At 45.7% G+C, this 14,528-nt stretch overlaps 1 protein-coding gene across 1 annotated transcript in view; it reads left to right on the top strand.

Moving 5' to 3' along the window:
• The window catches only part of chd3 (chromodomain helicase DNA binding protein 3), a 30,408-nt gene extending 15,880 nt beyond the window's left edge, over positions 1-14,528 (top strand). The window contains exons 28-39 of the mRNA XM_084165840.1: positions 214-347; positions 599-743; positions 1,740-1,938; positions 2,179-2,339; positions 2,454-2,817; positions 2,978-3,115; positions 3,695-3,803; positions 4,201-4,333; positions 7,400-7,595; positions 7,862-8,025; positions 8,207-8,333; positions 12,474-14,528. Coding sequence (XP_084021966.1) covers positions 214-347; positions 599-743; positions 1,740-1,938; positions 2,179-2,339; positions 2,454-2,817; positions 2,978-3,115; positions 3,695-3,803; positions 4,201-4,333; positions 7,400-7,595; positions 7,862-8,025; positions 8,207-8,333; positions 12,474-12,703 — 2,100 coding nt within the window. The 3' untranslated portion in view covers positions 12,704-14,528. The remainder of the gene's footprint in view (positions 1-213; positions 348-598; positions 744-1,739; positions 1,939-2,178; positions 2,340-2,453; positions 2,818-2,977; positions 3,116-3,694; positions 3,804-4,200; positions 4,334-7,399; positions 7,596-7,861; positions 8,026-8,206; positions 8,334-12,473) is intronic.

Below are 14,528 nucleotides of genomic sequence, written 5' to 3'. Positions count from 1 at the left end.
TCTGGAGGTTAGACACAATAACCTGCTGTTCTTGCTGACATTTATGAATGCTGTATATGGGTTATGAATGTGTTATGAAGTCCTTATGTAGGTACCCTTCACCTGGACACCAATCTCTCGCTGTCCCCCTTCTTATGGCTTATGAACTGCATATGAATGCAATGTGTACGGGTTATAATGTCCTTATGTCCTCTCTCCCCTCTACCCCTCTAGGTGTTGGGCTTCAACACACGCCAGCGGAAGGCCTTCCTAAACGCGGTGATGCGTTGGGGCATGCCCGCCCAGGATGCCTTCTCCTGCCAGTGGCTGGTCAGAGACCTGAGGGGCAAGAGTGAGAAGGAGTTCAAGTGAGTGGAGAGGGACTGTGATTGTTTGCGTCATAGGCTACAGTATGCGCTTACACTAAGATCTTCATACTACAATGTAGTTGCTGGTCTGGTCCCTCTCTGTTTGCTGTTTTCTCAACCTTTTTCTCTCTCCCCCCTCCCCTTTTTCTGCTCTCCTACTGCCTCTCTCTTTGTCTGGTTCTCTCTCTCCCTCACTTCTCTCCTCTTTTGTGTCACTCTCTTTCCCCTCTCCTCTCCTCTCTCTCTTTCAGGGCGTATGTGTCTCTGTTCATGCGTCACCTGTGTGAGCCCGTGGCCGACGGCGCCGAGACGTTTGCCGACGGCGTGCCGAGGGAGGGCCTGTGCCGTCAGCCCGTGCTGACCCGCATCGGGGTCATGTCCCTGGTCAAGAAGAAGGTCAGGGGTCAAAGTGTATCCTAGCAACCATAATGCTAAGCTAACAGGCTAGCTAGCTAGCTACATTTCAACCAATAGCAACTGTCGTTTTTTTTAGCACATCTGTCAACCATTCAGACCTATCAGACCAGAATCTATCAAAGGAAATCATATAAGGACATTTTTTTTCCAGGCTGTGACTTCCTCGTGACATAAAGATACATCAATGAATAGACACAGAAATTAGGGCCCATTTCTTCCCAGGGACAGAGACTGTTGGCTAGAATAGAATTAGAACAGTACAGAACAGAACAGTATAGGACAGTACAGCACAGAACAGTATAGGACAGCACAGAACAGTATAGGACAGTACAGAACAGTATAGGACAGTATAGTACAGAACAGAACAGTATAGGACAGTATAGGACAGTACAGAACAGTATAGGACAGTACAGCACAGAACAGTACAGAACAGTATAGGACAGTACAGAACAGAACAGTATAGGACAGTACAGCACAGAACAGTATAGGACAGTACAGAACAGTACAGAACAGTACAGAACAGTATAGGACAGTATAGAACAGTACAGTATAGTACAGTACAGAACAGTATAGGACAGTATAGAACAGTACAGTATAGTACAGTACAGAACAGTATAGGACAGTATAGAACAGTACAGAACAGTACAGAACAGTATAGGACAGTATAGAACAGTACAGGATAGGACAGTACAGTACAGAACATGCAGAACAGAACAGTACAGTACAGAACATGCAGAACAGAACAGTACAGTACAGAACATGCAGACCAGAACAGAACAGTACAGAACAGTACAGAACAGACTGTAAGTCGCTTTGGATAAAAGCGTCTGCTAAATGGCATATTATTAATATTATTATTAACAGTACAGAACAGTACAGTACAGAATAGAATACTTTATAGCCAGTCAACAATGATTGACAGCTGCTTGGTCCTGTCACTGAACCGCATCCCCTCCCCTCCTCTCTCCACCTCAGATCCAGGAGTTTGAGCACATCAACGGGCGGTGGAGTCTCCCAGAGCTGAAGCCAGAGATGAAGCCTGAGGCTCTGAGACCAGAGGTCAGTGTGTCTTCTTCCTCCAGAGCCTCCTCCCCTGGAGGGACCATGAAGACTGCCACGCCTACCCCTGACCCCAGCTGTACCTCAGACAACACCCCCTGCACCTCTAAACCAGGTGGGTGAACAAAGACACATGTACACACACACACACACACACACACAGGCAGGCACGCAGCTCAAAACATATCCAGCAGAGGGCACTCCAAGTCTGACTGTGATAACTTGTGTGTGTGTGTGTGTGTGTGTGTGTGTGTAAAATGTGAGTGTGTGTGTGTAATATGTGAGTGTGTATGTGTGTGTGTAATATGTGTGTGTGTGAGCGAGAGATGACCCTCTGCCTGTGTGTTGTGGTCAGCTACCCCTGCTCCCTCAGAGAAACTAGAGAAGAACGGAAAAGATGGAGAGGAGGGAGAGAAGGAGGAGGGTAAGGCCCCGTCTGAGCCAGAGAAAAATGGAGAGAAGGAGGAGGAAGGGGGTAAAGAGGTAGAGAGCAACAGGAGTGCAGATCCTGAAGAGGTGAGAGATTGAATGTTATTAATTACACAGTTCACAGTCTTAATAAATCTTGCTAACCTACGTACAGTTATACCAACAACTGTCACTGAACACTATGTTTTGTCTTGTCCACAGCCTCCAATCCCTACGAAGGAAGCTCCACAAGAATTATCCCCTAGTACAACAACAGACAAGGAAGAGAGTGGTACAAAAGAGGAGGAGTGGAAAGAAACAAAAACGACTGACACGCCTCCGGCCCCAGTGGAGGAGAAGAAAGAAGAAGAGGAGAGTACGGAGGGCACACCGGGAGAAACAACTAAACAAGGGTCGGAGGTCAAAGATGAGAAACCAGGTAGTGTAACGCTCTCGCCTGGAGAGAAGGAGGAGGAGAAGGAGAAGGGAAGAGAGACGGAGAAGAGCGAGGAAGCCCCTGTCGCCACAGAAGCGTCAGACAACAAGGAAAAGATGGACAGACAGCAACCCTCTGACGTGATGAAAGGTGAGTGACCTCACCTGTCTGTCCATCCGTCCATCCATCTGTACCTGTCTGTTAGTTAGTCAGTTAGTTAGTGACTCACTAAGTAAATGTACACTCTTAGGTATATTTCAGTGGCATCCACTGATCTAAAGGAACTTGCTTGTGTTTGTCTTGCTCACAGAGGAAGTAAAAGGTGAAAAGGATGCTGGGAAAGAAGTGGCGAAGGAGGAGGTTGCCAAAGACACCTTGCCGAAACCCCCCATCATCCCCCCCGAGCGACGGCGCTTCATGTTCAACATCGCTGACGGGGGCTTCACGGGTAAATTACCCCTCTCATATGACCCCTGTCATATCTGGTACTGTGTGTTAGAGCTGTGGCAGAACTCACGCTGTATCAAGGGTTGTTTCAACATTAATTCAACGTTATGTTGATGTTCCCACACACTGATCTCCACACACAGTGATTCAGTATCATGGGTTGTTTTAACATGAGTGTTTTAACATTGACACAACATTGTGTTTACTTTTTCCTGCAGAGGTCCAGAACACCCTCAGTCAGTATCACAGGTTGTTGTTATAACATTGATACAATATTATGTTGACTTTCCCCTGCAGAGATGCACACACTGTGACAGAAAACACAGGTTGTTCATTTAACATTAAAACAACATTATGTTGACGTTATAACATTGACCCTACATTATGCTGACGTTTCACCCTGCAGAGCTGCACACGCTGTGGCAGAACTCACAGGTTGTTTTAACATTGTTATAACATTGACCCTACATTATGCTGACGTTTCACCCTGCAGAGCTGCACACGCTGTGGCAGAACTCACAGGTTGTTTTAACATTGTTATAACATTGACCCTACATTATGCTGACATTTCACCCTGCAGAGCTGCATACGCTGTGGCAGAATGAGGAGCGGGCGGCCATCTCCTCTGGGAAGATGAATGAGATCTGGCACCGGCGGCACGACTTCTGGCTGCTGGCGGGAATCGTTCTGTATCCTTGACGGCGGTTGCCAAGGAGACTGTCTTGTGGTGTTTATTTATCGATCTTGCTGCGACAGTGGCTTCTTGTTAGACGTCAACAAGTCCACCCACTGATGCCTTTGTGTAGCAGAGAAGTATTAGATTGTGTCTGCAGAGATCTGCACACGGAATAGAGATTGGAAGTCCATTCTGTTTGTTCTATGTCTTTCACTAGAATGCCCCCTAACACAAGAAACACAATAATGATCTAAAAGAATTCGATAGGAATAAGCTTGATGATGATAGCCCTATTCATAGGCTTGGTAGAAGTTGTTCTAAAATACTAAATACTACTGACAGGCTAGATGTTGGTTTGGGATTGGCCAATTATGTATTGAGCTGTATGACCCTTGACCTCTACGTATCAGTCATGGGTACGCGAGGTGGCAGGACATCCAGAACGACCCCCAGTTCGCCATTGTCAACGAGCCCTTCAAGTCGCAGGCCAACAAGGGCAACTTCCTGGAAATGAAGAACAAGTTCCTGGCCCGCCGCTTCAAGGTATGACACCACATGGTGTGACATAAAATGACATAGTATGACATAAACTGACATGACATAGCATGACATGACATACAGTGAGGGAAAAAAGTATTTGATCCCCTGCTGATTTTGTACGTTTGCCCACTGATAATTTTAATGGTAGGTTTATTTGAACAGTGAGACAGAATAACAACAAAACAATCCAGAAAATGCATGTCAAAAATGTTATAAATTGATTTGCATTTTAATGAGGGAAATAAGTATTTGACCCTCTCTCAATCAGAAAGATTTCTGGCTCCCAGGTGTCTTTTATACAGGTAACGAGTTGTGATTAGTAGCACACTCTTAAAGGGAGTGCTCCTACTCTCAGCTTGTTACCAGTATAAAAGACACCTGTCCACAGAAGCAATCAATCAATCAGATTCAAAAATCTCCACCATGGCCAAGACCAAAGAGCTCTCCAAGGATGTCAGGGACAAGATTGTAGACCTACACAAGGCTGGAATGGGCTACAAGACCATCGCCAAGCAGCTTGGTGAGAAGGTGACAACAGTTGGTGTGATTATTCGCAAATGGAAGAAACACAAAAGAACTGTCAATCTCCCTCGGCCTGGGGCTCCATGCAAGATCTCACCTCGTGGAGTTGCAATGATCATGAGAACGGTGAGGAATCAGCACAGAACTACACGGGAGGATCTTGTCAATGATCTCAAGGCAGCTGGGACCATAGTCACCAAGAAAACAATTGGTAACACACTACGCCGTGAAGGACTGAAATCCTGCAGCGCCCTCAAGGTCCCCCTACTCAAGAAAGCACATATACAGGCCCATCTGAAGTTTGCCAATGAACATCTGAATGATTCAGAGGAGAACTGGGTGAAAGTGTTGTGGTCAGATGAGACCAAAATGGAGCTCTTTGGCATCAACTTAACTCGCCGTGTTTGGAGGAGGAGGAATGCTGCCTATGACCCCAAGAACACCATCCCCACCTGTCAAACATGGAGGTGGAAACATTATGCTTTGGGGGTGTTTTTCTGCTAAGGGGACTGGACAACTTCACCGCATCAAAGGGACGATGGACGGGGCCATGTACCGTCAAATCTTGGGTGAGAACCTCCTTCCCTCAGACAGGGCATTGAAAATGGGTCGTGGATGGGTATTCCAGCATGACAATGACCCAAAACATACGGCCAAGGCAACAAAGGAGTGGCTCAAGAAGAAGCACATTAAGGTCCTGGAGTGGCCTAGCCAGTCTCCAGACCTTAATCCCATAGAAAATCTATGGGAGCTGAAGGTTCGAGTTGCCAAACATCAGCCTCGAAACCTTAAAGACTTGGAGAAGATCTGCAAAGAAGAGTGGGACAAAATCCCTCCTGAGATGTGTGCAAACCTGGTGGCCAACTACAAGAAACGTCTGACCTCTGTGATTGCCAACAAGGGTTTTGCCACCAAGTACTAAGTCATGTTTTGCAGAGGGGTCAAATACTTATTTCACTCATTAAAATGCAAATACATTTATAACATTTTTGACATGCTTTTTTCTGGATTTTTGTTTTGTTATTCTGTCTCTCACTGTTCAAATAAAACTACCGTTAAAATTATAGACTGATCATTTCTTTGTCAGTGGGCAAACGTACAAAATCAGCAGGGGATCAAATACTTTTTTCCCTCACTGTAGCATAGCAATATAGCATGGCATAGCATACATAGCGTAGCATAACTAAAAGGCCAGGAAACACTCTGGGCCCTACACATCACATGACATACTATAAGATAACCATCACATAACTATGACACAACACAACCATGACACAGACAATATTAACACAATTCAGGACATACAGTGAGCTCCAAATGTATTGGGACAGACATTTTGTTGGTGTTGTTTTGGCTCTGTACTCCAGCACATTGGATTTAAAATGGTACAATGTCAGCTTTAATTTTAGCATATTTTCATCCATATCGGGTGAACCGTTTAGAAATTACAGCACTTTTTGTACATAGTCCCCCCATTTTAGTGGACCAAATGTATTGGGACAAAATCACTTATATGTGTATTAAGTATTTGGTCCCATATTCCTAGCACGCAATGACTACATCAAGCTTGTGGCTCTACCAATGTGAGATACAATTGCTGTTTGTTTTAGTTGTGTTTCATACCACTTGTAGCTCAGTTGGTAGAGCATGGCGTTTGCAACGCCAGGGTTGTGGGTTCGATTCCCACGGGGGGCCAGTATGAAAATAAAAAAGAATAATGTATGCACTAACTGTAAGTCGCTCTGGATAAGAGCGTCTGCTAAATGACGTAAATGTAAATACACATATAAGTGAATTTGTCCCAATACGTTTGGTCCCCTAAAATGGGGGGACTATGTACAGAAAGTGCTGTAATTTCGAAACAGTTCACCCGATATGGATGAAAATACCCTCAAATTAAAGCTGATAGTCCGCACTTTAACCTTATAGTCATTGTATCATTACAAATCCAAAGTGCTGAAGTACAGAGCCCAAAAAAATTGGCACTGTCCCAATACTTTTGGAGCTCACTGTATTTAAGTACAATTTAATACCTAATAGAAAACATCTGTTTGAAGGATGAGAGACAGATATTGGGTTGACAGACAGATACCAGGGTGGTATTGCTGACCGGTGCATTTGTGAAATGGGACTCATCCTGTTTTTGATGGTCTCACATGTTTCATGCCCTGACCTCAACATCCGCATTCTCTCTCTCACGCAATGACAGTGGCTAAAATAACACTGTAAATATGAATATTTTCTCTAGAATGTATCCAGACATCATCTGTCTTTTTCTGACAAATTCTTCTTCTTCTCATGCAATCCTCAATTTCTGTTTATCTCTCTCCTCTTATTTACTATTTTTCTCGAACATCTTCCTCATTACGATTCAGATAAATTAAACTCAATAAAACCTTCTTGCAATGAAATGTAGAACCCACTGTACATGTTGGCCAGATATATGTCAAGAAGCAGAAGAGTTTTATGACGATCCTTGATGAAAGAACTGACTCACCCCCCCCCCCCCCCCCCTCTCTCCCCTTTCCCCCCTCCCTCTCCCCCCAGTTATTAGAGCAGGCCCTGGTGATCGAGGAGCAGCTGAGGAGGGCAGCCTACCTGAATATGACCCAGGACCCAGTCCACCCCGCCATGGCCCTGAACGCCCGCTTCGCCGAGGTGGAGTGTTTGGCCGAGTCCCACCAGCACCTCAGCAAGGAGTCCTTGGCCGGGAACAAACCGGCCAACGCAGTGCTGCACAAGGGTGAGGGACACACACACAAACCTCAAATCTCCCCCTTCTGTGTGTGTGTGGTGTGTGTCTGTACGCGTTTATATCAGAAATAAGGATAAAGAAACAATCTCCCAGACTTTACCTCAAACCTAGTGGGAGACTGATAGAGTATGTAGTTGATGGTTAATACTAATAAGCCAATAGCTGTTTGTAATGGTTAACAGTAATTGACTAATCTAATAGCTGCTTGGAATGGTTAATGGAATGAATTGACTGTTGAGTTGTTGTAATGTCAGTGCTGAACCAGTTGGAGGAGCTGCTGAGTGACATGAAGGCTGACGTGACGCGGCTCCCTGCCACACTGTCCCGGGTCCCGCCCATCGCCGCACGCCTGCAGATGTCAGAGAGGAGCATCCTCAGCAGACTAGCCAGCAAGGGTACCGACACACACACACCCCCGGTGAGTAGACAGAGTACACACACACACATACACACACAGTAACGCAAGCTCGCGCACACGCATACACACAAACTACCTGTGAACACACACACACACACACACTCAGGCTTCTGATTATTCCTTTTGATTTCGATCGATCATCAAATTGACAGTCTGTCCCCCCTCCCTCCCTCTCCTCCAGACCATCCCTCCAGGACCCTACGCCACTCCTCAGAACTTTGGACCCACCTTCACCCCCGTCCCCCCGGGAGTCTTACCCATGGGAGGAGCCAACTACAGCCAGATGCCCCCTGGATCCTTCGTATCAGGTCAGTGGCTACACTGTGTTGTAACACCCATTCACTGAGAAGGGCTTTCCAAAACTACTAATGAATGATTCACTGTTCCTATCAGTTAGACGTGCTTTTCTGGGTTGCTACTCTGCAGCAGCTGCATTTCTTGCCGAAATCATTCATTTATTATCTGATAAAGTCAACAAGTCACTAGAAATCCTTAATCAGTGAAGCTTTGGAAAAAATGTGGTTTACGTGTGTGTGTGTGTGTGTGTGTACTTGTTCCAAGCGGAGAAGACAAATCCATTTAGCTTAAGCTGCAGTACCTATGAGAGTATGTATTATACTAGATTATAAACTGGATGGTTCGAGCCCTGAATGCTGATTGGCTGACAGCCGTTGTATATCAGACCGGATACCACGGGTATGACAAAATATTTATTTTTACTGCTCTAATTACATTGGTAACCAGTTTATCATAGCAATAAGGCACCTCGGGGGTTTGTGGTATATGGCCAATATACCATGGCTAAGGGCTGTATCCAGGCACTCCGCGTTGCGTCGTGCATAAGAACAGCCCTTAGCGTGGTATATTAGCCAAATACCACACTCCCTCGTGCCTTATTGCTTAAGTATTCCACTATATTTGTGTTAATGTAGACCTAATAAGGTATAGTTTAGAATGCATTGGCTTCTGGCTTTGGCAACTTGGACAGATGGGTCAAATCTGTTCCAGATATGAATGAGGAATGTAGCATCTTTATATGGTCATACATTTTGTAGTGAGATATTTGCATCTGTTGCTATATCGATCTTTATGGTGAGGTTAATGCTTCTAGGCCTTTTCACACTGCATTGTTCTTAGCCCCGGGCTAAGACTGGCCCTGGGCTAGCTTATCCTGTGTTCACATAAGCATCTGTTAACCCTGGGCTAAGCTTTAACCCTGGGCAAAGGATTCACACTTGTATTCCAAAGCCCTGGGATAATGGACAAACACAACAAGCGACCAGCATTCTGTTTCTGCCACGCGACCAATTTTATAAGCAATAAGGCATTTATTAACACATTCTTTTTCCTATTGCTTCCAGCCTAGCATTTTATTTCCAACAGTGATGGTTTGTATAAACCTTGCTGTCTGCCTGTCCAACCTTCGGAAACAATCTTTCACCCTTGAAATGCGATCTTATAGAGAATGCTGTGCAAGGAAGATACATCAACTTTTCTGATCCAGGCAAAATCATGCAACAATATTATTATCATGGATAGCTATATACAATTAAATGTCAATAGAAAACCTATGAAAACAGATGGAAATGGAGCATTTGCTGCCCTTCCAGCTGTAGAGTTTGTGGCTTCAGAGGCTAGCTAAATAAAACCCACTGGGCACAGATGTCAATTCAACATCTATTCCACGTTGGTTCAATGTAATTTCATTAAAATAATGTGGAAACAACATTGATTCAACCCATGTGTGCCCAGTGGGAAGACGTTGGCCAGCCTGCATAGCAACCATTTTTGTTAGCCATAGCAGCCAATGTTTTTGCACGGATTAAAGGATAATTTTTTGGGGTTTTTGTCCTCAGGTGGAAAGATGAAATAGTATACATTTACTTATCAAAATAGTGTGCAGAACGCATCACAGGCATCACAAGCATATGCAAAGTGCAGCTTTTGTGATTGGACAGTGACAATTCTATGCGCTGTTCTTGACCCCGTTTCACACTGGCTATTCTGGCACCGTGTTTCTGGGGCTAACCCTGAAAAGTCGGTGCTAACCCTGCTCCGGAGCAGGGCCAGCTAGCCCTGGGCTAAGGTTGGTGCTAGCCCACTTTAGAATGTGCATGTGTGAACACTTGATTAGCCCTGGGCTAAGGTTGGTGCTAGCCCACTTTAGAATGTGCATGTGTGAACACTTGATTAGCCCTGGGCTAAAATCTCTCTTAGCCCTGGGCTACTAAGGTGCCATGTGAACGCGCCTAGAAGGCAGTGTGTAGTAATCACCTGTTTTTTCTCAAATGGTACTATGGGAATACTCCATGGTTTATAACAGCCTTCTAAGCACTATTTACTGAAGAAAACTGAGTTGAGATTGGCCCCTCATCTGTCATGGTTCAATAAACCCTGGCAATGCCGGAGACACATAGATCAGTGAGATCCACTTTGTCTCTGTTTTCATTGCTGTTAGTGTTGACAGATGGCCACCTGAAGTAGTCAGGTTCACAGCCAATCACAATCTCTGATGTCAACATTTTTTAAAAACTTTGGGGCGGATCCCTCAGAACTGGAATGATGTCATTCTATTTCTATGGTGAATCCTAACTTCCACTTAAGTTGAACTTTCAATGAGTCATGCATTGATGTCAATATTGGGAGATTTAAAAAGTCAACTTGGTGGAAGTAAGGATTCTCCCTTTTATCTTTTCAACTGTTAAAAACCGACAAACTGTTTTCTATTAGCTATTCTGAACAAAGCTTGCAAGAGTATGAAGGTGTCCAGTACGTTGGAACCCCACAAACAATTTTGGAAGAATATTTGCAGATGTAGATTTTTCCTCCTAAAGGTTTATTCTACTCATTAGCGTAATTAAAATATTCTAAACTCTCCCTCTCAAACTCTCCACCTTTGTTTGGGGCTTATTGTCCAGCTCCTTCAGCATTTCTTAGTCTACTCCAACTGGCAACAAGATAATTTATTTTCCCTCCATTAGTTTGGCTACAGCAGATGTTGACCAGATACGTCTGCTCTGGAGTGTGTAACAGAAATGTAACAGATGCAGTGAAGAGATATTACATCTTGCTACATCTTGAGTTATGTCATTGCAGTGGGACCCATCTGTCTGGGAGATGCGTTTTTTCTTTTTCTGAAAATGTGCAGTTAGTTCATGTCGTACCGAGTCGTGGTGCCAAGATGCAATTCAGTCTCCATGGACTTTGTACAAAGGTATTTTAAGAGGACACCAAACCACACAGAAGTTGCTTGTGTAAACTCCTTGTTGTGACTTGTGAACCAGAACTCTCTGAGGCTTGGCTGAACTGAACGCTGGGCTGAACGCTGGTGTTCAGAAATAGTCGCTAGATCAAACGCTGTCTGTCTGTCCTCTGTGGGTGTTGGGTCTGAGTGGACAGTGCTGAGATGAACGCTAAGCAGCTGAACACACAGACAGTCTGAACGAATGAATGCGTTCTCTGGGTAGAGCTATAAATATTTGGTATATGGGGGTGCGTTGGGTTTGTTGTCTTGATTAGGCTTGCTGTGGTTGATGACCCCTTTTTAGAGTGAAGGAAGAGAGGGAGAGAGAGCGGGAGAGAGAGAGGGAGAGAGAGAGGGGGAGAGAGAGAGGGAGAGGGAGGGGGAGAGAGAGAGAGGGGAAGCGAGAGAGGGAGAGAGAGAGGGAGAGAGAGAGAGAGAGGGAAAGAGAGAGGGAGAGAGGGAGGGGGAGAGAGAGGGAGAGAGAGGGAGAGGAAAGGGGAGGGGAGAGAGGAAGAGGAGAGAGAAGAGCAGAGGGGGAGAGCGAGAGCAGGGGAGTGATAGGAGTGGGGGAGAAAGATGGGAGAGTGGGGAGAGAAGAGCGAGAGAGGAAGAAAGAGTGCGAGAGAGAGAGAGAGGAGGAGAGGAGCAGAGGGAGAGAGTGAGGAAAAACTGTGACTGGAAAAAACACTTTTGTGACCTCATAATAACCTGATAATAACATAAATTCAACAGTCTGGTCACCTCATCCCAGTCCTGAGTACGCAAAGCTGCTACTGCCTCAAAATAAACAACTTCTGTCTGCCCTGCTTCTTTTCTGACTGTCTAACTGTAGCTAACCTCGTGAACTCCAAGCAAAACGTAATGACACATTGGACTCAGTTCATTTTTTGGTGCTTTTTCAACACACCTGAATTGTGGAACACAAACTTTCAACAACATTGACTGTCCCTCAAAATGGGTTGCCCTTTGGGAAGTGTAACAGTAATGTTGTGGTTGTGGTTGTTTCCATGACACCTCGAGGAAGCTGACCCTCAGTAGTGGAGTGTTGAGGGCCAGACTGCCTGAACTGCCTGAACTGACTGACTGTCGCTCGTGTTGCCATGGCATTGCCGGGGTGTTGCCGTGGCGTTGACGTGGCGACCCCTACCTCTCCCTCCCAGTCCCACCCAGTCTCTACAGCTCTGCCGCTTGTCTGCCCCCACAGAAGCCCCAGAAGCCCCGGGTGGTGGCGGCGCCGGCTTCCTGAAGACCAAGGAGCACGACATCATGCAGCGGCAGCGCGTGGTCGACCTGTGGAAGGACGGCAAGTCGGAGGGGTCCATCGGGCAAGAGCTGAGGATGCCTAAGTCCACGGTGCACAGCATCATCGTCAAGTACCGCCTCAGTAACACCGTGGAGAACCTGCCCCGCAACGGACGGCCCAAGAAACCCTGAGGATGGAGGGATGGAGAGATGGAGGGAGAGATGGAGAGGCACAGAGAGAGACAGAATCCAAAAGGAGGAGAGGAGAAGAGACGGCACTTTGCAGTAAAGCATGGACGATGGATAGTGAGAGAGAGAGGGAGATGGAGGGAGGCAGGGAGTGAGAGAGAGAGAGAGAGAGAGAGAGAGAGAGAGAGAGAGAGAGAGAGAGAGAGAGAGAGAGAGAGAGAGAGAGAATCCGAAAGGCACTGCTTTGAAGTAAAACATGGACAATTTATATTGAGAGGAGGGTGAATTGTCTGGCCAAAAAATATAGGGAGAAAGAGGGGAGGAAAGAAGGAAAGGGGCCTGAAAACTGACTCTGGGGAGAAGTGTTGGCAGAGAGAAAAGGGTAATGAGGAAAAATAGAGAGAGTATGCTAATGTAATCAAGAGAGAAGGGTTTCAAGAATGTAGGTATGAGCAGCTGAAAGAGAAGAATGCAAGGAAAGTGGAGATTTGTTCTTTTTCATTCCTTCTCTGCGTCAGACAAATCTACTGGCCCGCTTCTCTCCTTTCTTTCTCCTGTTCTTCTCCCGACCCCGGCCCCAACGTTTCCCCTCCGGAATCATTCTTTATCCGACGGCTGAGTGAATGACTCCGTACTCCAACTCTGCACTCCTTCATTCCTCCACAATCCCTCTCTCAGTCCTGCACTCCCCCTCATCCCCCTCTCCCTCTCTCTTACACGCACACAACATTACCTAAACCTACTAAGACTAGTCTCTCTCTGTAATACCCTCCTCTGTTCAATACAAGGCACTGCGATGTAAATGCAAGCCAAAGTGGACCATCCTGGATTTCCTCATTTCAGCCCAAAAAATTAGAATGAGAAAAAAGAGGGAGAGAAATTAATGACTTTCCCTGGACTCCCTCACCCCTCGGCATTCCAGATTCCAAGCCCAACCAACCGTAAAGTAGCACAAATTTAGAAACAAAAGCACTTCCTGTTTTTATATTGTTGTCATCGTAATTAACCAATCAACATGAGATGTGAAGAGGACAGTGACCAATGGGAAGAGAGCTTGGCGTAGGGGCCTGTATTCTTTGTACTGTATTGGCCAATCATACTTACTGTAGCACCTTTATATGGGGTCACTTTATCTTGATGGACATAAGAAGGAAACGCGGGCAATAGGGGGTCTGGTATTGGGACGAGGATGTGGTGTAGTTTCATGAAGTGTGTCTGTGTGGAAAAGTTCTCAGCTGGGGTTTCCTGTACCTCAAAGCACAAAGCGTGGCTTGACTTGTCGGCCCAAATGGAATGACATTACAAAGAGATTAGGTTGGATCTGCAAAAGGGAATGTGATATCGTACAGGACATGCCTGTGCACACACACACACACTCATGCATGTGCGAAAGTGTTGGCATACACACATGTGGGCATACACACACACACATGCAAATGCTTGGGCATGCACACACACACTAAATAAACTCTGATAGAGTAGTTGTGGATATTCATGTATGTTATGCTAAGTGAAGCTGCAAGTCTGTCTCTCCAAGACTGCTCTCGTCCTAAATGGACAACTATGACTACAAAACATCTGCTGCCTGCTCTCATTTTCGTTGCCAGGTCTTCTCCTCCTCCCTCTCTTTCTGGTTTTCATTTCTCTCTGAGGTGAATGATAAATTGCACCAGCGCATTGGCTGTTTAGAGAATCAGGCCCAGAAAGTCTTGGCTGTCAGGTGATCTCTCACCTAATCGCTCTCTCTCTCTCTCTCTCTCTCTCTCTCTCTCTCTCTCTCTCTCTCTCTCTCTCTCTCTCTCTCTCTCTCTCTCTCTCTCTCTCTCTC

Source organism: Coregonus lavaretus (assembly GCF_964263955.1).
Source record: "Coregonus lavaretus genome assembly, chromosome: 7".
Lineage (NCBI taxonomy): Eukaryota > Metazoa > Chordata > Actinopteri > Salmoniformes > Salmonidae > Coregonus > Coregonus lavaretus.
The sequence above is the reverse complement of the archived record's forward strand: the minus strand, read 5'-3'. Positions and strand labels throughout refer to the sequence as shown.